Below are 23,481 nucleotides of genomic sequence, written 5' to 3' on the forward strand. Positions count from 1 at the left end.
CTCTATCTGTCTCTTTCTTTCTCTCCCTTTCCCTCTCCCTTTCCCCTCTCCCTTTCCCCCCTCTCTCCCTTTCCCCCTCTCTCCCTTCCCCCCTTTCTCCCTTTCCCCCTCTCTCCCTTTCCCCCTCTCTCCCTTTTCCCCTCTCTCCCTTTCCCCCTCTCTCCCTTTCCCCCTCTCTCCCTTTCCCCCTCTCTCCCTTTCCCCCTCTCTCCTTTCCCCCTCTCCCCCCCCTCTCTCCCTTTCCCCCTCTCTCCCTTTCCCCCTCTCCCTTTCCCCCTCTCCCTTTCCCCTCTCTCCCTTTCCCCCTCTCCCTTTCCCCTCTCTCCCTTTCCCCCTCTCTCCCTTTTCCCCTCTCTCCCTTTCCCCCTCTCTCCCTTTCCCCCTCTCTCCCTTTCCCCCCTCTCTCCCTTTCCCCCCTCTCCCTCCCTTTCCCCCTCTCTCCCTTTCCCCCTCTCTCCCTTTCCCCCCCTCTCTCCCTTTCCCCCTTTCTCCCTTTCCCCCTCTCTCCCTTTCCCCCTCTCTCCCTTTCCCCCCCCCTTTCTCCCTTTCCCCCTCTCTCCCTTTCCCCCTCTCTCCCTTTCCCCCTCTCTCCCTTTCCCCCTCTCTCCCTTTCCCCCTCTCCCCTTTCCCCCTCTCTCCCTTTCCCCCTCTCTCCCTTTCCCCCTCTCCCTTTCCCCCTCTCTCCCTTTCCCCCCCTCTCCCTTTCCCCCTCTCCCTTTCCCCCTCTCTCCCTTTCCCCCTCTCTCCCTTTCCCCCTCTCTCCCTTCCCCCTTTCCCCTTTCCCCCTCTCTCCCTTCCCCCTCTCTCCCTTTCCCCCTCTCTCCCTTTCCCCCTCTCTCCCTTTCCCCCTCTCTCCCCCTTCCCCCCCCTCTCTCCCTTTCCCCCTCTCTCCCTTTCCCCCTCTCTCCCTTTCCCCCTCTCTCCCTTTCCCCCTCTCTCCCTTTCCCCCTCTCTCCCTTTCCCCCTCTCTCCCTTTCCCCCTCTCTTTCCCCCCTCTCCCCTTTCCCCCTCTCTCCCTTTCCCCCTCTCTCCCTTTCCCCCTCTCTCCCGACCTTAGACCGCACGGCGGCCCATAAGGACGTGTGTTTCCTGCAGGTGGATGAGGATCTGATCTGCAGCCAACCCAGAAACGGCCTGGTGTTCACCTACTCGGAGTGCTGCTGTCACTATGGCCGTGGCTGGGGCCCAGAGTGTAGGACCTGCCCCCAAAGAAACTCGGGTGGGCACCAGCACTCAGTCATTATTTTACTGGTTTTTAGTGTCTAGTCTGCTGGTCATTACAGTTTTAGCCCGAATAAACATAAATAGTCTAATACTAATAACTTAATTAAGTTCATCTTAATTCTTCCTCTCGTTCAGTGATCTTTAACCGGCTGTGTGACATGCACTTGGAGACAGAGTCTGATGGTGAGGGAGATTTCCTGGCAGCTTTCGCCAACTACAACCCAGGTACTGGTAATGCCTGTATTATATTTGATTATTCTCTGAATTTGGTTATAAAATCACCTCAGAGCACAAAGTCTACCACTTGAATAACATGTTCTCTCCCTCTCTCCTGTATCTCTCTCTCTCTCTTTCTCTCTCTCTCTCTCTCTCTCTCTCTCTCTCTCTCTCTCTGTCTCTCTTTCTTTCTTTCTCTATCTTTCTTTCTCTCTCTCTCGCACTCTCTTTCTGTTTTGGCTCAGGTGACAGTTCAGAAGAGGACTCAGATGAGTGTAGTTGTGCCAATGGCCGTTGTGTGCGTTCCTACTTGAGCACTATGTGTGATTGTAACACAGGTTTTAGACTTGACCACTCCCGCACCCGCTGCACAGGTATGTTAACAACCCACATATTCTTCCTGTCTTGTCAATTGGATGCTTATGAATTCTGTGAACAGAAGTGTCTCTGTATAATTTGTAGCTGTTGTCCTTTGTTCAAGTGTTTTGACCGACAATGCCTGAAATCTAATTTAGAATTTAATGGAACGTCTGGTTGTTGATTTCATATGTAAATAGATGTACAGGCAGAGATGGCGAGCTCTCTGTTTTGTTTCAAACCTTCTCCCTCTCTCTCTCTCCCTCCCTCTCTCTCTCCCTCTCTCTCTCTCTCTTTTCAGATATTGATGAGTGTGCTGAACCAGGGGTCCGAGTTAATCCATGCAAGAATGCCCGCTGTGTCAACAGCATAGGCTCGTTCAAGTGCTACTGCAAAAATGGCTTTGTCCCTGCACGAAGGCCCAACATGTGTGTACCAGGCACCAAGGCCCAACATATCCGTTCCAGGGCTCTATAACAGCTTTATCTCTGTCAAACACACACAAATACGCACATGTAACCCCTCTGTCTTATAAGTTCAGTATTCAGTGTGTACCTGTCTCGCCTTGAAGTGTCCCTCGAAAACATTGTGGTGTCTTCAATAGGCTCATTTGAAATGTTTGAAATGGACAAAATGTGTTGCTGTTGTTGTCGGCTTCTCCTTCACTGAAATGAGTTGCACCATAGGATTCCAGTTTGGCTCTGAACAACTATTTTTCCCTCATCCCTAGATCAGTTAATGATTTGGGGAAAAAATACAGACGAAGGGAACATATTCGTAAATGTTTTATGTATTTTTGTAATTATTCTTCTTTTTTTAATGTTTGTTTCCATTGACTGTTAAACTTGTGTTTTGTTTAGTTGTTGAGTTTTGTCCTTGTTGCATTGATCTTATACATCCATGAATCTTAAGCTCTCCTGCAGTTTGATGAGGAGGTTTCTCGCTTCCTGTATGTCTGAATGACTGTATGAGTAGCAGACCATTATCGTACATTTTTTTTATTGTCCTCTGTCTCTGCCCTCCTCCATTGTCCAGTTTTGTACAGTATGTAAAGTGGAGATGACTTAGGTACCGAGCTAACAGTCAACAATCATGCTCCTGTAATCATCTGTTTTGTGGGATGTTTTATGATTATACTTCATTGTAAAGCCATTAAACACCTTTGACATTTTTGACATGTGCACATTGAATACAATTGAAGCTGACTAAAGGTAAAGGGGTAAGAGGTCGTATTCAGACCTAACTCGTGGATTCAGAGGGAATCCTCAGGAGTACGGTGGTAAATCGACCCCAAAGTAAATGGAATGGCATGTTTAGTGACTTCTCTTAACAAAATGTCCGTTTGTTTGTCTATGCATTGTAAGGAACAAAAGAGGCTTTTGAGCGGAAAAATAAATGAACGGCAGAAGTCAACCACCCGAATATGTGTTTGTGAGTGTTTTTATAAAGCAGGTTTGTTCTTTCTTTGGGATTAGAGGTCTTTCCCATCTATATTGTGTTCTGTCCACGAGAAGAAAATCAACAGAGACTAACACAATATAGAACAGGTTGCTTCATAAATTAATAACATATTAAATGTGCACTTAGTGAGACGATTAAGATAAGAGCTTCTGGCAAGCAAAGAAATTATAATCAAAATATAAATATAATCCGTTTTAAATATTTATTGTCATTGATTGGTGTGAAATTCTCCCTCTATTAAGACCTCTGGCTTTGAAACTCTGATACAGAGTATACCATCAAACAGGGAATATCTGACAGAGATGTATTCAACTAGTGAAGAAAGCAGTGGTGTAAAATACTTAGGTAAAAATACTTTAAAGTACTACTTAAGTCATTTTTGGGAGGTATCTGTACCTTACTATTTACATTTTTCACAACTTTTACTTCACTACATTCCTAAAGAATATAATGAACATTTTACTCCATACACTTTCCCTGAGACCCAAAAGTACTGGTTACATTTTTGAATGCTTAGCAGAACAGGAAAATGGTCCAATTCACACACTTATCAAGAGAACATCCCAGGATGACCCCCACTGCCTCTGATCTGGCAGACTCACTAAATACACATGCTTCATCTTTAAATTATGTCTGAGTGTTGGCTATCCGTGAAAATAAAACAAAAACATTTAAATATAAAAATAGGTGCTGTCTGGTTTGCTTAATATAAGGAATTTTAAATGATTTATACTTGTACTTTTGATACTTAAGTATATTTTAGAAATTAGAGTTACTTTTGAAACCAAATAATTTTATTGGGTGACTTTCACTTTTACTTGAGTCATTTTCTATTCAGGTATCTTTACTTTTACTCAAGTAAGACAATTGGGTACTTTTTCCAGCACTGGAAGAAAGGAGTTTCTTTTCTGCCTCTGTCATGATCAATGGAGAAGAAAGAAGCCTTCAAAGTGACTGGCTGAGGGTAAACTCTACTTTGATCCACATATAAACTGTGTGAAGAGATACACACTTCAGAATGTGCCAGTTCAGGGTCCCTGCTCTCCCTGTATGTAATTTGTATGTATTTATGTATGTACAGTTGAAGTCGGAAGTTTACATACACCTTAACCAAATACATTTAAACTCAGTTATTCACAATTCCTGACATTTAATCCCAGTAAAAATTCCCTGTTTTAGGGCAGTTAGGATCACCACTATATTTTAAGAATGTGAAATGTCAGAATAAAAGTGGAGAGAATGATTTATTTCAGCTTTTATTTCTTTCATCACATTCTCAGAAGTTTACATACACTCAATTAGTATTTGGTAGCATTGCCTTTAAATTGTTTAACTTGGGTCAAACGTTTAGGGTAGCCTTCCACAAGCTTCCCACAATAAGTTGGGTGAATTTTGACCCATTCCTCCGGACAAAGCTGGTGTAACTGAGTCAGGTTTGTAGGCCTCTTTGCTCGCACACACTTTTTCAGTTCTGCCCACACATTTTCTATAGGATTGAGATCAGGGCTTTTTGATGGCCACTCCAATACTTTGACTTTGTTGTCCTTAAGCCATTTTGCCACAACTTTGGAAGTACGCTTGAGGTCATTGTCCATTTGGAAGACCCATTTGCAACCAAGCTTTAACTTCCTGACTGATGTCTTGAGATGTTGCTTCAATATATCCACATCATTTTCCAACCTCATGATGCCATCTATTTTGTGAAGTGCACCAGTCCCTCCTGCAACAAAGCACCCTCACAACATGATGTTGCCACCCCCGTGCTTCATGATGGGGATGGTGTTCTTCGGCTTGCAAGCCTCCCTCTTTTTCCTCCAAACATAACAATGGTCCAAACAGTTCTATTTTCATTTCATCAGACCAGAGGACATTTCTCCAAAAAGTATGATCTTTGTCCCCATGCGCAGGAGCAGTGGCTTCTTCCTTGCTGAGCTGCCTTTCAGGTTATATCAATATAGGACTCGTTTTACTGTGGATAAACATGCTTTTGTACCTGTTTCCTCCAGCATCTTCACAAGGGCCTTTGCTGTTGTTCTGGGACTTATTTGCACTTTTCGCACCAAAGTGCGTTCATCTCTAGGAGACAGAACGCATCTCCTTCCTGAGTGGTATGATGGCTGCATGGTCCCATGGTACTTTATACTTGCATACTATTGTTTGTACAGATGAACGTGGTACCTTCAGGCATTTGTTAATTGCTCCCAAAGATGAACCAGACTTGTGGAGGTCTACAATATTTTTTCAGAGGTCTTGGCTGATTTCTTTTAATTTTCCCATGATGTCAAGCAAAGAGGCAATGAGTTTGAAGGTAGGCCTTGGAATACATCCACAGGTACACCTCCAGTTGACTCAAATTATGTAAATTACACTGTCAGAAGCTTCTAAAGCCATGACATAATTTTCTGGAATATTCCAAGCTGTTTAAAGGCACAGTCAACTTAGTATATGTAAACTTCTGACCCACTGGAATTGTGATACAGTGAATTATAAGTTAAATAATTTGTCTGTAAACAATTGTTGCACAAAGTAGATGTCCTAACCGACTTGACAAAACTATAGTTTGTTAACTAGAAATGTGTGGAGTGGTTCAAAAACGAGTTTTAATGACCCCAACCTATGTGTATGTTAACTTCCGGCTTCAACTGTATGCCCATGGTCAACATCATCCATGTTTATGAGAATTTTAATGTACTTATGAAGTAAAATCTTATTATACCGGAGTAATTTATGCCAAACTTCATAATTTAGAATAGAATGATATAGAGTAAAATTCAGCACACTTTCTCTCAAGATTCAAATGTATTTTACTCTAAATGAAATTAAACAGTGTACAGTATTTCAGTCTATTGACAATCATTACATGATACAATAATAGAAAGAAAGGGTCACTTGGTTATTCGTTGTGACACACTTTTGAAAAAACTTTTTGGTTTCTACATCTATGTAGATGTGTTATTTCATAGTTTTGATGTCTTCACTATTATTCTACAATGTAGAAAGTAGAAAAATAAAGAAAACCGATAGAATGAGTAGGTGTGTCCAAACTTTTGACGGGTACTGTAAGTATTCAGACACTTTACTCAGTACTTTGTTGAAACAACTTTGGCAACAATTACAGCCTCGAGTCTTCTTGGGTATGACGCTTTAAGCTTTGCACACCTGTATTTGGGGAGTTTCTCCCATTCATCTCTACAGATCCTCTCAAGCTGTGTCAGGTTGGTCAGGTTGGTCGGGGAACGTTGCTGCACAGCTATTTTCAGGTCTCTCCAGAGATGTTTGATCAGGTTTGAACTCTGGCTGGGCCACTCAAGGACATTCAGAGACTACATGTAGTCCCAAAGCTACTCCTGCATTGTATTTGCTGTGTGCTTAGGGTCATTGTCCTGTTGGATCGCTCAGGGCCTCAGTCTGAGGCCTTGAGCAGGTTTTTTTTCATCAAGGATCCATCTGTACTTTGCTCCGTTCATCTTTTCCTCGATCCTGACTAGTCTCCCAGTCCCTGCCACTGAAAAACATCCCCACAGCATGATGCTGCTACCACCATGCTTCACCGTAGGGATGGTGCCAGGTTTCCTCCAGACGTGACGCTTGGCATTCAGGTCAAAGAGTTCAATCTTGGTTTCATCAGACCAGAGAATCTTGTTTCTCATGGTGTGAGAGTCTTTCAGGTGCCTTTTGGCAAACTCCAAGCGGGTTGTCATGGGCCTTTTACTGAGGAGTGGCTTCCGTCTGGCCACTCTACCATAAAAGCCTGATTGCTGGAGTGCTGCAGAGATGGTTGTCCTTCTGGGAGGTTCTCCCATCTCCACAGAGGAAATCTTGAGCTCTGTCAGAGTGAACATCGCGTTCTTGGTCACCTCCCTGACCAAGGCCCTCCTTCCTTGATTGCTCAGTTTGGCTGGGTGGTGAAATCTAGGCAGAGTCTTGGTGGTTCCAAAAGTATTCCATTTAAGAATGATGGAGGCCACTGTGTTCTTGTGGACCTTCAATGCTGCAGAAATGTTTTGGTACCCTTCCCCAGATCTGTGCCTTGACACAATCCTGTCTCGGATCTCTACGGACAATTACTTCGACTTCATGGCTTGGATTTTGGTCTGACATGCACTGTCAACAGTGGGGCCTTATAGAGGCAAGAATGTGCCTTTCCAAATAATGTCCAATCATTTAATTTACCACAGGTGGACTCCAATCAAGGATGATCAATGGAAACAGTATGCACCTGAGCTCAATTTTGAGTTTTATTTCAAAAGGTCTTAGTACTTATGTAAATAAGGTATTTCTGTTTTTAATTTTTTATACATTTGCAAACATTTCTAAAAAACAGTTTTCACTTTGTCATTATGGGGTATTGTGTGTAGATTGATGAGGAAAATGTTTTATTTAATACATTTTAGAATAAGACTGTAACGTAATAAAATGTGGAAAAAGTCAAGGGTCTGAATACTTTCCGAATGCACCGCACAGGCAAATTGCAGCAGGTTACTTGAAACCAACCTGGCCTAAAAGCTTTCATAAGCATACCCAGATCTGAGGTCAAATGCAGGACAACATTCCCACAAGCCAAAACTTTCAGCAGCATCTGATTGTTACTTTGGCCAAACCAGAAAGAACAACATGGTTTGAACAATTCTCATCTTAGTAGTGAAAATGCCAAACACAAGATGTCAAGCACAGTGAATAATGATTAACTATGCAAAGTACAACTAAGACATCCTTATTCCTCATCTTTATACATTGTACAAATTAGAATGCATGTCTCAAAATAAGCTCATTCAATCATGAGACTGCTGCATGTTTTATTGATTGTCCATCCACTAGGTGGAACCCTTGCTTGAAAATGCCAAGAGCTTCAGGGAATATGTCTGTATCACAGGCGGCTGGTGGTACCTTCATTGGGGAGGATGGGCTGGAACGGAATAAATAGAATGATAGTAAACACATCAAACATGTGGTTTCTATGTAGTTGATACAATTCAATTGGCTCAATTCCAGACATTATCATGAGTCGTCCTCTCCTCAGCAGCCTCCTGTGATCTATACATTTATTTTGATCTGTACATTTATAATTAAGTGAGATATGTTAGTTATAGATATGGCATACTGTTAGTGGCTGTAACATTAAGAAGTATCTAATTTTCAATATGTCTTTGTGAGAAAAATGAAGGTGGTGGTGTGTCTTGGTGGTGGTGAGGTGTGTCTGGGTGGGGTGGTGGTGGTGAGGTGTGTCTGGGTGGTGGGGGTGAGGTGTGTCTGGGTGGGGTGGTGGTGGTGAGGTGTGTCTGGATGGTGGGGGTGAGGTGAGGTGTGTCTGGGTGGGGTGGTGGTGGTGAGGTGTGTCTGGGTGGGGTGGTGGTGGTGAGCTGTGTCTTGGTGGTGGTGGTGAGGTGTGTCTGGGTGGGGTGGTGGTGGTGAGGTGTGTCTGGGTGGTGGGGGTGAGGTGTGTCTGGGTGGGGTGGTGGTGGTGGTGGTGAGGTGTGTCTGGGTGGGGTGGTGGTGGGGAGCTGTGTCTTGGTAGTGGTGGTGAGGTGTGTCTGGGAGGGTGGTGGTGGTGAGGTGTGTCTTGGTGGTGGTGGTGAGGTGTGTCTTGGTGGGGTGGTGGTGAGGTGTGTCGGGGGTGGGGTGGTGGTGAGGTGTGTCTGGGTGGTGATGGTGAGGTGTGTCTGGGTGGGGTGGTGGTGGTGGTGAGGTGTGTCTGGTTGGTGGGGGTGAGGTGTGTCTGGGTGGGGTGGTGGTGGTGAGGTGTGTCTGGGTGGGGTGGTGAGCTGTGTCTTGGTGGTGGTGGTGAGGTGTGTCTGGGTGGGGTGGTGGTGGTAGTGAGGTGTGTCTGGGTGGGGTGGTGGTGGTGAGGTGTGTCTTGGTGGTGGTGGTGAGGTGTGTCTTGGTGGGGTGGTGGTGAGGTGTGTCGGGGGTGGGGTGGTGGTGAGGTGTGTCTGGGTGGGGTGGTGATGGTGAGGTGTGTCTGGGTGGGGTGGTGGTGGTGGTGAGGTGTGTCTTGGTGGGGTGGTGGTGAGGTGTGTCGGGGGTGGGGTGGTGGTGGTGGTGGTGAGGTGTGTCTGGGTGGGGTGGTGGTGGTGGTGAGGTGTGTCTTGGTGGGGTGGTGGTGAGGTGTGTCGGGGGTGGGGTGGTGGTGGTGAGGTGTGTGTGGGTGGGGTGGTGGTGGTGAGGTGTGTGTGGGTGGGGTGGTGGTGGTGGTGTGTTTGGGTGGGGTGGTGGTGGTGAGGTGTGTCGGGGGTGGGGTGGTGGTGAGGTGTGTCTGGGTGGGGTGGTGATGGTGAGGTGTGTCTGGGTGGGGTGGTGGTGGTGGTGAGGTGTGTCTTGGTGGGGTGGTGGTGAGGTGTGTCTGGGTGGGGTGGTGGTGAGGTGTGTCTGGGTGGGGTGGTGATGGTGAGGTGTGTCTGGGTGGGGTGGTGGCGGTGGTGAGGTGTGTCTTGGTGGGGTGGTGGTGAGGTGTGTCAGGGGTGGGGTGGTGGTGGTGAGGTGTGTCTGGGTGGGGTGGTGGTGAGGTGTGTCGGGGGTGGGGTGGTGGTGGTGAGGTGTGTTTGGGTGGGTTGGTGGTGGTGAGGTGTGTCGGGGTGGGGTGGTGGTGAGGTGTGTCCGGGTGGTGGTGGTGGTGAGGTGTGTCTGGGTGGGGTGGTGGTAGTGAGGTGTGTCGGGGGTGGGGTGGTGGTGAGGTGTGTCTGGGTGGGGTGGTGGTGAGGTGTGTCGGGGGTGGGGTGGTGGTGAGGTGTGTCTGGGTGGGGTGGTGGTGGTGGTGAGGTGTGTCTTGGTGGGGTGGTGGTGAGGTGTGTCGGGGGTGGGGTGGTGGTGAGGTGTGTCTGGGTGGGGTGGTGATGGTGAGGTGTGTCTGGGTGGGGTGGTGGTGGTGGTGAGGTGTGTCTTGGTGGGGTGGTGGTGAGGTGTGTCGGGGGTGGGGTGGTGGTGGTGAGGTGTGTCGGGGTGGTGGTGAGGTGTGTCTTGGTGGGGTGGTGGTGAGGTGTGTCTGGGTGGGGTGGTGGTGAGGTGTGTCGGGGGTGGGGTGGTGGTGGTGAGGTGTGTTTGGGTGGGTTGGTGGTGGTGAGGTGTGTCGGGGGTGGGGTGGTGGTGAGGTGTGTCTGGGTGGTGGTGGTGGTGAGGTGTGTCTGGGTGGGGTGGTGGTGGTGAGGTGTGTCTTGGTGGGGTGGTGGTGAGGTGTGTCGGGGTGGTGGTGGTGATGAGGTGTGTCGGGGTGGTGGTGGTGGTGAGATGTGTCTGGGTGGTGGTGGTGGTGAGGTGTGTCGGGGGTGGGGTCGGTGGTGGTGAGGTGTGTCGGAGGTGGGGTGGTGGTGGTGAGGTGTGTCTGGGTGGGGTGGTGGTGGTGAGGTGTGTCAGAATTATACATAGAATTAGACAAGTTAAAACAACTCTGTTTTCCTCACAGCCACAGATGGATCAGCAGTTGGTTTTAATAGTTTTATTATCGAACCTTTATTTTGACAAGGAGTCATGCTGAGACCAAGGTGTCTTTATTTTGACAGGGAGTCATGCTGAGACCAAGGTGTCTTTACTTAGACAGGGAGTCATGCTGAGACCAAGGTGTCTTCACTTAGACAGGGAGTCATGCTGAGACCAAGGTGTCTTTACTTAGACAGGGAGTTATGCTGAGACCAAGGTGTCTTTACTTAGACAGGGAGTCATGCTGAGACCAAGGTGTCTTTACTTACACAGGGAGTCATGCTGAGACCAAGGTGTCTTTACTTAGACAGGGAGTCATGCTGAGACCAAGGTGTCTTTACTTAGACAGGGAGTCATGCTGAGACCAAGGTGTCTTTACTTAGACAGGGAGTCATGCTGAGACCAAGGTGTCTTCACTTAGACAGGGAGTCATGCTGAGACCAAGGTGTCTTCACTTAGACAGGGAGTCATGCTGAGACCAAGGTGTCTTTACTTAGACAGGGAGTCATGCTGAGACCAAGGTGTCTTTACTTAGACAGGGAGTTATGCTGAGACCAAGGTGTCTTCACTTAGACAGGGAGTCATGCTGAGACCAAGGTGTCTTCACTTAGACAGGGAGTCATGCTGAGACCAAGGTGTCTTTACTTAGACAGGGAGTCATGCTGAGACCAAGGTATCTTTATTTAGACAGGGAGTCATGCTGAGACCAAGGTGTCTTTTACACACGTCATTACATATCAAACACATCAATATTCATTATACACATCACTATACACATCAGTATTCATTATACACATCAATATACACTATACACATCAGTATTCATTATACACATCAATATACACTATACACATCAGTATTCATTATACACATCAATATACACTATACACATCAGTATTCATTATACACATCACTATACACATCAGTATTCATTATACACATCAATATACACTATACACATCAGTATTCATTATACACATCAATATACACATCAGTATTCATTATACACATCAATATACACTATACGCATCAGTATTCATTATACACATCAATATACACTATACACATCAGTATTCATTATACACATCAATATACACATCAGTATTCATTATACACATCAATATACACTATACACATCAGTATTCATTATACACATCAATATACACTATACACATCAGTATTCATTATACACTATACACATCAGTATTCATTATACACATCAATATACACTATACACATCAGTATTCATTATACACATCAATATACACTAGACACATCAGTATTCATTATACAAATCATTATTCATTATACACATCAATATACACTATACACATCAGTATTCATTATACACATCAATATACACTATACACATCAGTATTCATTATACACATCAATATACACTATACACATCAGTATTCATTATACACATCAGTATTCATTATACACATCAATACATGAAAAGCAAAACACAATCACAGAAAACAAACACAGTCTTAATTTACTGAAGTTGAAGGATTGCCTATCCACTCTCAGATCTCCCTCCAGCTCAGTCTAAAGGTCTGGGAACCTGAGATTATCGCTAATCGCCTGGCCCTGGAGGTCAGATGAGGTGGAAGTGTGAAGCAGTTATTTCAGTGGCCTCCTGTGATAGAAAATTCTGGATCACTCCGGTTTAGGGGACGGTGAAGAGGGTGAGGATGGAGGGAGTCATAGGTCAGTGCTTGGCTGGGCGGAGTCAATGAAAGGCAAGACTATTCTAGGAGGATCAGTTTTAGAGTCCGCCGTCCTGATCACTATTTACTAACTAAATACTTGTGGTAGTACTAATACAATAATATTGTGGTAGTAATTGGCTTCTCAAAGCGTAACCTTTTTCTGTGTGCCACTCAAACCGAGGAGCAGCAAATCAAATCAAATCCAATTTATAAATGTTGTATCGATTTGCTTTCTCAGATGATCTGTTATGAGCTCCATGTTCTACTGGCACACTGGTAAAAACGAGAACGATACTGTCGTTGCATAGCAACCGGATCCATATATGACTGGTTCTCAGTCAAACTGCAGGGATGAAAGTAATGTTGGACGGTAATGACCAACTGGGCACACACTGTTGAATCAACGTTGTTTCCACATCATTTCAATAAAAATAAGTTGAACCAATGTGGAATGGACTTTGAATTGGCGTCTGTGCCCAGTGGGGAGTGAGAAAGACTATTCCTAACAGCATGGAGACCAGGCCAGAGGTGGTGGGTTTGCCTCCATACTGTCTCACTTCTTGTCTTCCATCCCACCTTCCTGTCTTCCATCTCACGGACCAAATAAAGGGTGCGGTCCTCTGCCCAGGTGTGGCTGATGCCTGGATAGGATAGGTATTTTAAGTATCAGGTAACCACATTATATGTTATAGCAATCTGTCAGTTGATGACACAATCGATGACGTGGCACGCAACCATTGGTTGATGCATGCAACGTCTGAGCAGGGGAACGCGGCCATAGAAATAAGCCACGGAGGCTACTTTCTTTAAATATTCAAGTGATCAAGGCCCCACAGGCACGGCACCTCGTTAGGGTATAATTAGTGAGGTTTGCTAATGAGGAGGAGGTAGCAGATCCCAGTCCGCAGGGCCCAGGGAGGGAGGGAAGGGGGCGTTAAATATGTGGGGCGGTACTTCTGTCACACTATTATACACTCTTTACACGGGGTCACACTTACAGTACACTAATACTCAGCTACACCCACCACTCCTACACAAACACACTATCTGTACTCAGCTACACCCACCACTCCTACACAAACACACTGTCTGTACTCGGCTCCACCCACCACTCCTACACAAACACAGTGAATGTACTCAGCTACACCCACCACTCCTACACAAACACACTGTCTGTACTCGGCTACACCCACCACTCCTACACAAACACACTGTCTGTACTCGGCTACACCCACCACTCCTACACAAACACACTGTCTGTACTCGGCTACACCCACCACTCCTACACAAACACACTGTCTGGAGTCAGCTACACCCACCACTCCTACACAAACACACTGTCTGTACTCGGCTACACCCACTACTACTACACAAACACAGTGAATGTACTCAGCTACACCCACCACTCCTACACAAACACAGTGAATGTACTCAGCTACACCCACCACTCCTACACAAACACACTGTCTGTACACGGCTACATCCACCACTCCTACACAAACACACTGTCTGGAGTCAGCTACACCCACCACTCCTACACAAACACACTGTCTGTACTCGGCTACACCCACCACTCCTACACAAACACACTGTCTGTACTCGGCTACACCCACCACTCCTACACAAACACACTGTCTGTACTCGGCTACACCCACCACTCCTACACAAACACACTGTCTGTACTCGGCTACACCCACCACTCCTACACAAACACACTGTCTGTACTCGGCTACACCCACCACTCCTACACAAACACAGTGAATGTACTCAGCTTCACCCAAAACTCCTACACAAACACACTGTCTGCTACCCAATAGAACACCAACACTAGCTAGCACACCTGCTGTTCACACACATCTTCCCTATACAGTACACTGTTGAGTATTCTAACTTACCCTCTAACATTACATGCTCAATGCGCATCCTAAGGCCAGTACCCAAAACCCTCAGCAAGACCACTTAAATAAACAAAACAAGCCAACACACAATAGACACTACGTGACAGAAGTCGCAGTTCCTGGCTTTCATCAGTTTGATCATTGTGTTGCAGAGGAACACTAAGCACTAAAGTTCTGAGGAACATACACAAAGGTGCAGTGAATAGTGATGAATGGTTGGGATGGTGAACTTCATCCTGGAAGATAACATCGGAAGGCAGTGCTGCAGCAACAAGTTGTTGCGCTCAATTCTACTGTACCTCAAAAACATGCCCTGGCATAAGAACACATCAGATGTTCATTGTGGGAGTTGTCCTGGAAACAAGAGCTTGCAGAGGGTGCGTGGAGACGAATGTATCATTTTAGTTTATCAGGTTCTATTCTACAACGGGCTGATTCTCCTGTGGCCTGATTTAATCATTGCCTCCCTCCACCCACAAGTGTAACAATGCTCTCAAATCAGGTCATATCCTGGCGAGATCTCTACTACATCCTCACTCTGAAACGGGATCTCTCTCCGGGCACTTTATTTCACTGCTGAGCCCAAAAGGGAGAGCAATCAGGTTAATTATGTGATGGCAACCGGTATATGGACTAAAATGAGAGCATGCACTGTTTGTTGGAAAGCTTGCTTAGTCATCTCGGTTCTTGGTCAAATGTAATTGTTTCATGGCACAGGAAACTAGGATTCAGGCTAATTTTGGGCCCTGTATCTTTTTTTATTTTAAACGTTTATATTTAAATGTTCTGGTCCTGTAACGGTTTTCCTCCGTCGAAGGAGAAGCGGACCAAAATGCAGCGTGGTGGTTATTCATGTTCTTTAATAAAAAGGAACGAGACATGAAATAACTAACAAAATAATGAATGAACGAAAACCTAAACAGTCCTATCTGGTGCAAACACAGAGACAGGAACAATCACCCACAAACACACAGTGAAACCCAGGCTACCTAAATATGGCTCCCAATCAGAGACAATGACTAACACCTGCCTCTGATTGAGAACCATATCAGGCCAGACATAGAAATAGACAAACAAGACATCCAACATAGAATGCCCACTCAGATCACACCCTGACCAACCAAAGCATAGAAACATACAAAGCAACCTATGGTCAGGGTGTGACAGTACCCCCCCCAAGGTGCGGACTCCGGCCGCAAAACCTGAACCTATCGGGGGGGGGGGGGTCTGGGTGGGCATCTGTCCGCCGTGGCGGCTCTGGTGCTGGACGTGGCGGATCTGGAAGAGTCTGGCTGACTGGCGGATGTGGAAGAGTCTGGCAGACTGGCAGATCTGGAAGAATCTGGCTGACCTGGAAGAGTCTGGCTGACTGGCGGATCTGGAAGAGTCTGGCTGACTGGCGGATCCTGGCAGACTGACGGCTCTGGCTGCTCCATGCTGACTGGCAGCTCTGGCTGCTCCAAGCTGACTGGCGGCTCTGGCTGCTCCATGCAGACTGGCAGCTCTGGCGGCTTCTTGCAGACTGGCAGCTCTGGCTGCTCCATGCAGATTGGCAGCTCTGGCAGCTTCTTGCAGACTGGCAGCTCTGGAAGAGCTCCTTGCAGACTGGCAGCTCCTTGCAGACTGGCAGCTCTGGCAGACTGGAAGCTCTGGCTGCTCCATGCAAGACTGGCAGCTCTGGCTGCTCCATGGAAGAGTCTGGCAGCTCTGGCTGCTCCATGCAGACTGGCAGCTCTGGCTGCTCCATGCAGACTGGCAGTTCTGGCTGCTCCATGCAGACTGGCAGCTCTGGCTGCGCTGAACAGACAGGAGACTCCAGGCAGCGCATGCAGACTGGAAGGCTCTGGCAGTGCTAAACAGGTGGGAGACTCCGGCAGCGCATGCAGATTGGCAGCTCTGGCAGCGCTGGAGACGGGCGCACTGTAGGCCTGATGCGTGGTGCTGGCACTGGTGGTACTGGGCCGATGACACGACAGGAAGCCTGGTGCTGGGAGCTGCTCCGGAGGGCTGGTGTGTGAAGGTGGTACTGCAGACTGGCAGCCGGACTGTGCAGGCAGCACTGGAGCTTCTGGCTGAGCCTGCCCATGCAGGTTGGCACTCCCGCTCGCTCTGCCAGTGCGGCAGGTGGAATAGCCCGCACTGGGCTATGCAGAGGAGGGGACACCGTGCGCAAGGCTGGTGCCATGTAAACCGGCCCAAGGAGACGCACTGGGGACCAGAAGAGGAGGAAGGAGCTGGAATACAAAAAAAACAAACATACAAAGCAAACTATGGTCAGGGTGTGACAGGTCCAGGAGCTAAAGTTCTTAGTTCTGTCATAAACCAGGATGAAATCTCACTGGCCTCAAAAGGTAAACTGAGAGTAAAGGTCTGTTCTGTCCCCTTCAATTGTCAGCTATACACATGCACCTGACTGATTACATGATTGCACCCAAATACCCATCATGCACCTCTCAGCTTAAGCTGCCTATTGAGCCATATTGGCAATTAAATGAAGTTAAGTTTTTTTGAACCTTTATTTAACTAGGCAAGTCAGTTAAGAACAAAATGTTATTTTCAATGACGGCCTAGGAACAGTGGGTTAACTGCCTTGTTCAGGAGGCAGAACAACAGATGTTTTACCTTGTCAGCTAGGGGATTTGATCTTCAAACATTTCGGTTTTAAGTCCAACACTCTAACCACTAGGCTACCTGCCGCCCTAATGAGGTGAAGGTAAGTGTTTGTTGAAATTTTTTGTGTACTGTATAAAGAAAGTATCTGTGACATATCCACATCAGATCACTGAAGATGGTAAACAAGCAGCTGAATCCTGCCCACACAGCCCAGACCCCATTGAAGGTGACCTAGTTGCAGTCTATGCAGGGAGGGGTCATCAGAGATGTCGGGAGGAGAACCTTCCGAAATACTGTCCATGTATGTCTCTATTTCTCCTACATTCTGTCTTGTATTTTTAGCCACCACCTCCATTTATCAACTTCTTTGACCCCACACAACCCCTCCCTCTTCTGCCTCACTAGCAAACACATAGGGTAAGATGGTGAGGATGCACATCCTGAAACTCACTGACTGTTTGATGTTTAGCCAATCATGAAACAGATGTGTGGTGTGTATAAGTGTCGTCACCCACTGAGCTTTAGGATGTCTTCCTTCCTTAGGAACGTTGATACGTAACCGACCTGCGGCCCTCCTCCCCTGATCTCACTGAGTCACGTTGCCGTAGCGACAGTTCTCCTCCTCTCTGTCCTGGTTTCATTCCGTCTAATTATTCTCAAAGTTCAAACTAGAACAGCAGGGTGACCTTCACCAACTAGTTTGGGGATGCAGGGAGATGTGGTGAGGGAAGATGAGCAAGAAAGACACCAGAAATAGGCTGGCCGTCCAAGGGAGATTACTCCAAAAAGCAATGGGAGGAATATAAATATCTTTAAGTAGGTCGTATCAACCAGAGAGCAACCCGTTGGATACTGTTTCATAGGGTTTTGCTGGAGACTGCAACTTTCTCCTTTTTGGTCAGAGGTATGGGGATTTGGGCTGACAGATGACAGTGCGTTACTCAGCTCTATCTATACCAATAGCACTGCAGTAGCATTTCAACTTCAATTGGTATGAGTATCCCTTTTTCGTTAGATTTCAGTTTAACGTGATGTATAAAAAGTGTAATATTGTGATGCAAACTTAAAATTGAATATTTCAACTCAATTTCAACTCATTTCAACTCTATATCTGACATGGTACAGGTGTCCTCTTTTTGTTAAGCCCATAACCATGTGTGTGAGGTGTACACTTTTGTTTCAAAGTTGATTTGTTTAAGACTACCAAGAAACACTTTGTGGGACCCTGACTTAGCAAACTGCAGTAAAAGGTGCATATGTAACTGACACTGACACATACTGTAAGTCACCTGGAGTTGATAAAATAAGTCATGCTAACGTAACTGGAAAACTTACAGTACCCTCCACCTGCTCAGTTGGATTACATAGTTCTGTAACCTGAACAAACATGCATTCTTTGATTGGAGGACATTAAAGACCTCCATCCACAATCTTGTGCTGGGCTAACACAATGACAAATTGTGTTCCTAGGATCTACAGTATATAATGATATAGCTGATGAATACATGTATAACAATAATAATATTTTCACATTCTGTGGTTCCGACCTTGCCATTCAACTGTAGAGTTTCAACCACAGAATCCCATTCTGTGAGAGCCCTCATTTTGAGGAAGTTTATTCTTCTGGAGTGAATCCTGTGAGTGAATCACACATCTGAGGTAAGAGCTGTGAGAAAAGGCCAGATAAGGTGGGCCTGATGTTGGGAATTGAAGTAGAGGGCTGTGTGCTTTCTGCCACAGCCTCTCTAGGGTATAATCCCACCCACCCTCCCTCCCTCCCTGTCTCCTCCTGTGTCTCACTCTCTTTATATACTGTACATCCATTTCCTCCCCCTCTCCTGGGGTTAGCTGTAGCAGTAAGGCCCACAGGTGATTGAGGGGCCTAAGCAGCATGGTGGGCCCTGCAACGGTCAGGGCTGGAGTCACATGCTTCAAATGCCCTGCCTGAGGATGGGATTATCAACTGCACACACACATACACACAAAAACATAGACACACTAATTATGAGAGCAAACCATGTGCTGTGATCATGGACAGCGCAAAATGAAAATGGTGTGTAAAACAAACCGTCTAAGTAACAAACAACAATGACTGATTTTGACTACCCAGACCCCACCCCATCCCTAACATTCATGATGCCCTTCTCCTCCCGCTCCCCCTCTAGGTCCTGTCCATAGTGAGTGGACAGAGGGGGGTTTAGCTCAAACTGCTGCAATCTGCAGAAAGCACCCCTGTGTAAGCACTGTGCCGACCAGTGTCTGGCTGCCAGTTGCACCCTGATATCCTGCACTCAGCTCTTTCCCTTTGTCACAGTGGATTGTGGATGGGCCCTCTGGTAAAAAAGGGGGGGGGGGGGCAGGTAGGGGTGGGACAGAGGCAGGAATGGACTGGGGTGGCTATGAAAGGTTGGGAGGCTCTACTGAATACTTGTAAAATGCAAGGATTTGTTTCAGTCTATAGCACCTTGGAGGTAGAACAGCATGGTTGTCTAAGGTTTGGACAGGCCCATGTCCATCTTCTGAAAACATCTGAAACCCTACCTCTTAAAAATAAATAAAAATAAACACACACACCCCTATTCCAGCTTCAGATAGATGAGTGGTGGGTCACTCTCTCTGACTCTCTGTCAGTCCTGTTGATGTAGAGGGAGAGTCCAGATGGGGAATGTCTAGCCCTGAGGCCTTCCCCTCCTGCCACCCCATCTTCTAAAGCCTGGACAGACTGGTAGATTTGACTCTTCACCCCCCGCTGTTAGATCTCAGCTCCAGCCCCCTGCCCAGCGCAACACACACACAAACAGACAACCGTTTGAGTCATCGCTCATCTCCTATTCACGGCACTATAAGGCTGTAATAAGCTTAGAATGGAGAGAAGTGGGAGATAGTTCACAGACATACACAAGGGTCCCATTGACCAACAAACCAACACGAGGACAATGGAGAAAAGTTGGATCATTGTTTTGTTTAGACTATTTTGGCCACACTGACACACACATTTGTAATGTAGGTGTACTCCTACTAGAGAAAGTAGATGTGCTCCTAGTAGAGTGTGCTCCTACTATTTGTCAAAAACATAGTTGTGCCGTATCTTATACCTTTCCCTTTATACATTGGAGCAAGTTCTGCCCCTCTCTGTCTGTCTGCAGTCATTTTTAAACTGGTTGCTCATGTTCTGGACTTCAATACAGTGATATCCTTGCATATCCTGCACATAGGTCTCTGTACAATAGTTTTCCTAGCTTTCTTTTGTCATGTTCTGTCCTTGAAAGATTTTCTTAAATACGTTTGTGTTTCTCATGCTGTACATTCACACACTAGTCTATGGAGGTGTACCGCTAATATAGAGCTATATTGTTCCGTTTCTATTTCGAAGGAGGTTGGAGGGATAAATTGACTAAAGGTCCGATTAATAAACATATACTTGCCAGGAGGATCATATCGATGTAGGCTCGTCAGAATTACACGATTGGGGTCCCAATACGTGAGTTACATTCGCAATTTGTAGCCTACCTCACTACACTTGCAGTATTATGTAGGCCTAGATAAAATATTCATCCGCCACCATCAAAAACGTAATGATTCTCTATTTCACATTTGCAGAAAGGATACCGTGTATGGATGGGGCCCACAAATGACCCCAATATTTCGACTGTAAGGTTGGAATTAGCCTGGTATTATGAACCAGTGATAGCACCAGGGACAGCTCCACTGACAAGGAATCCACCGCACGCGCAACCGCTGCTATTGTGTGGAGCCTTTGAGAGTGTCTATACAGTATTTGAATGTGATTGACTGAGAAGGCTCAGCCCCCCACCATCCCCCTCCCCATCATTCATTATTTTCTTTCTCCCTGTTGAACGAACTGGAGTAGTGGACGACCGTCGGAGGTTGTTAGGAGGAATAGGAAGCTAAGGACATCTCTCTGATGCTGATTTATACATAATTTTTTATATCCTTTGTACCAACATTGCTTTACCTTTATTATGTCAGGGCTAAGGCTGCTTATGTTTCGTAACACGCTGTGCTGCACAATCAGTGTGAACAGCTCTTATTCAAGGATGCGGATTTAACAAAAATGCGCTGTCAACTGGGATTTTAAACATTATCATTAACATTGAATTAAGTCACAAATGCCAGTAACCAGAGACTATATGTATGTTAGTGTTATATGTTATCAGTGACGCGGTAAAAATATAGTGAGTCTCCCACTAACGAAGATAAACAACGAGAACGGGTAAGCGTGATTATTTTTTCTCCAACAACACCACCTCCACCAACCAGCTAACGTTAGCTAGCTAGCAGACATGGGCAAATCCTAATGTTCAGGTAAAGACGTTATTGGGATGCCCTTTTTAAAATGGCACATTATTTTCAAATATATTATCCCATACAGTAATAAAACATTGGCTCTCAAATTGACTAGCTAACAAGGTATCTTCTATTGGCCACCTCGCCATGCTGTGTGTTGACTGGCTTTGTTTGAGTCGGTGTTTGCCAGTTAGCTTGATGACTAGCCAGCTCCTCTTGTCCTCTCTGGATCGATGCTGCCTGTGTGTCACTATCTGATGTCCCGCTGAACATGACATTAGCCAACGTAACTGTCTCGCTCTGAATAAATGTTTCGTTCATACCTGACCCTCAAATTCATACACGGTGCTTATATTAAACGTTTTCATTAAATGTTAGTACACCTTAGTAAATATTCTGCTGGACGAGCTTCATAGGAGTTTTGAAATGTCATTCGTAGTTATGGGTAACCCTGGCTTTTGCGCTGTCTCATGAGGACAAACAAACAACACCATAATTATTCTCTGGGGGCACCCAGGTATCTGCTGCTGGGTCACTATTGCACTGTTATTTGCCTGTGGATATTATAAACTATAAACAATTTAATTATTTGCAAGATAGCTGGCCTGCAAGCTTGTTAAGTCTATATATATACTGAACAAAAATATAAACGCAACGATTTTCCCGAGTTTCAGTTCATTTAAGGAAATCAGTCGATTGAGTTAAATTCATTACGCCCTAAACTATGGATTTCATATGACTGGGCAGGGGAGCCAGGCCCAACCAATCAGAATGAGTTTTTCTCCACAAAAGGTTTTTATTACAGACAGAAATACAGCTCAGCACCCCCAGATGACCCTGCAGGTCAAGAAGCTGGATGTGGGGGTCCTGGGCTGGCGTGGTTACATGTGGTCTGTGGTTGTGAGGCCGGTTAGACGTACTGCCAAATTCTCTAAAACGACGTTGGAGGCGGCTTATGGTAGAGAAATTAACATTCAATTCCCTGGCAATATCTCTGGTGGACATTCCTGCAGTCAGCATGCCAATTGCACACTCCTTCAAAACTTGAGAAATCTTTTTACTGCACATTTTAGTGGCCTTTTATTGTCCCCAGTACAAGGTGCACCTGTGTAATGACTGCTGTTTAATCAGCTTCTTGATATGCCACACTTATCGAGTGGATGGATTATCTTGGCAAAAGATAAATGCTTACTAACAGATGTAAGAAAATTTGTGCACAGAATTTGAGTGAAATAAGCTTTTGGTGCATATGGAACATTTCTGGGATCTTTTATTTCAGCCCAATAAACATGGGACCAACACTTTACAAGTTGCTTTTATATTTTTGTTCAATGTATAATGCTTAAGTGGTTTATTGATGTCCACCTCCTTCCTTCAAGTAATTTTTCCTGGACAGAACCTTTGTTTCCTGTATGAAGAGCATCAGTTTAGAGGCATGCAGTAGCGTAAATAAGATAATGTTATGAAAACACCACATTTATGATTTAGTAGGAAACTAAACTGGTGTTTTGTCAGCTAAATTCTAGTCACCATTTGAGGTATGATTATGACTGTTTGACCACCTACGGTGAACCTTTATGGGCCAACAGCAAAAACCACCTTATAGCAAAGCTATCCTGTATCTTTCAGAAGCATATCTTTGGGGTCCCAAGCCTAGGCAGACCAACTATTTTCTACTCTAACAGTTTTATGAGTACAGTATTGTGTAATCTAGATGGATGTAGCCCAGCCGTTGGTGTTTGGCTTGTTCAAGATTTGTGAAATTAAATATTTACGTGGTGCATCACTGGGCCTAATTGCCAATGTTTCTTATTTTTGATTGCACGTTTGAATTTATGACTAGCTTGAAGGTAGGCTATTAGTCATGCTGTTGGTAACCTGTTTATTCTATACATGTATATGCTTTTGGTTGAGAGAGCTAGTGATTACTTCAGATCTGTTGATAGGCTATTGGACGGATGAGTGTCCTGTTGTTGCCTACCTAGGGTGGACGAGGAATGGATGGATGGTTGGAAATCACTAGCTGTGTGCCCCCCATAGTGCTGATGCTCAAAATCCCTCCTATACAAGCTTGTTTCAACTCCTGCCACTCACAGGATCATTGTGCTGCAGTCAACCAAATTTTCCAAATGTTATTGTCCTTATCAGATGTGCAGGGTCATCACTTGTCATTAGTTAACACAGCCAGAAAATCATAAATCCTAGCTATTTCTCTCATTAAAATCTGATTTTAAACATAACACTAACCATAATCAAAACATTTGCTCCCCTGCTAACCT

At 45.7% G+C, this 23,481-nt stretch overlaps 1 protein-coding gene and 1 pseudogene across 4 annotated transcripts in view; both read left to right on the plus strand.

Annotated features, from left to right (window-relative positions):
• Positions 1-2,969, plus strand: part of LOC135544266 (latent-transforming growth factor beta-binding protein 3-like) — a 51,578-nt gene extending 48,609 nt beyond the window's left edge. For all 4 annotated transcript variants that reach the window (XM_064971746.1, XM_064971749.1, XM_064971747.1 and 1 more), the window contains 4 exons: positions 1,058-1,219; positions 1,360-1,449; positions 1,686-1,814; positions 2,099-2,969. In XM_064971746.1, coding sequence (XP_064827818.1) covers positions 1,058-1,219; positions 1,360-1,449; positions 1,686-1,814; positions 2,099-2,274 — 557 coding nt within the window. In that variant the 3' untranslated portion in view covers positions 2,275-2,969. The remainder of the gene's footprint in view (positions 1-1,057; positions 1,220-1,359; positions 1,450-1,685; positions 1,815-2,098) is intronic.
• A 17,874-nt stretch (positions 2,970-20,843) lies between these two features.
• The window catches only part of LOC135544267 (spectrin beta chain, non-erythrocytic 1-like), a 120,722-nt pseudogene continuing 118,084 nt past the window's right edge, over positions 20,844-23,481 (plus strand).

Source organism: Oncorhynchus masou, chromosome 8 (assembly GCF_036934945.1).
Source record: "Oncorhynchus masou masou isolate Uvic2021 chromosome 8, UVic_Omas_1.1, whole genome shotgun sequence".
Taxonomy (NCBI): Eukaryota; Metazoa; Chordata; class Actinopteri; order Salmoniformes; family Salmonidae; genus Oncorhynchus; species Oncorhynchus masou.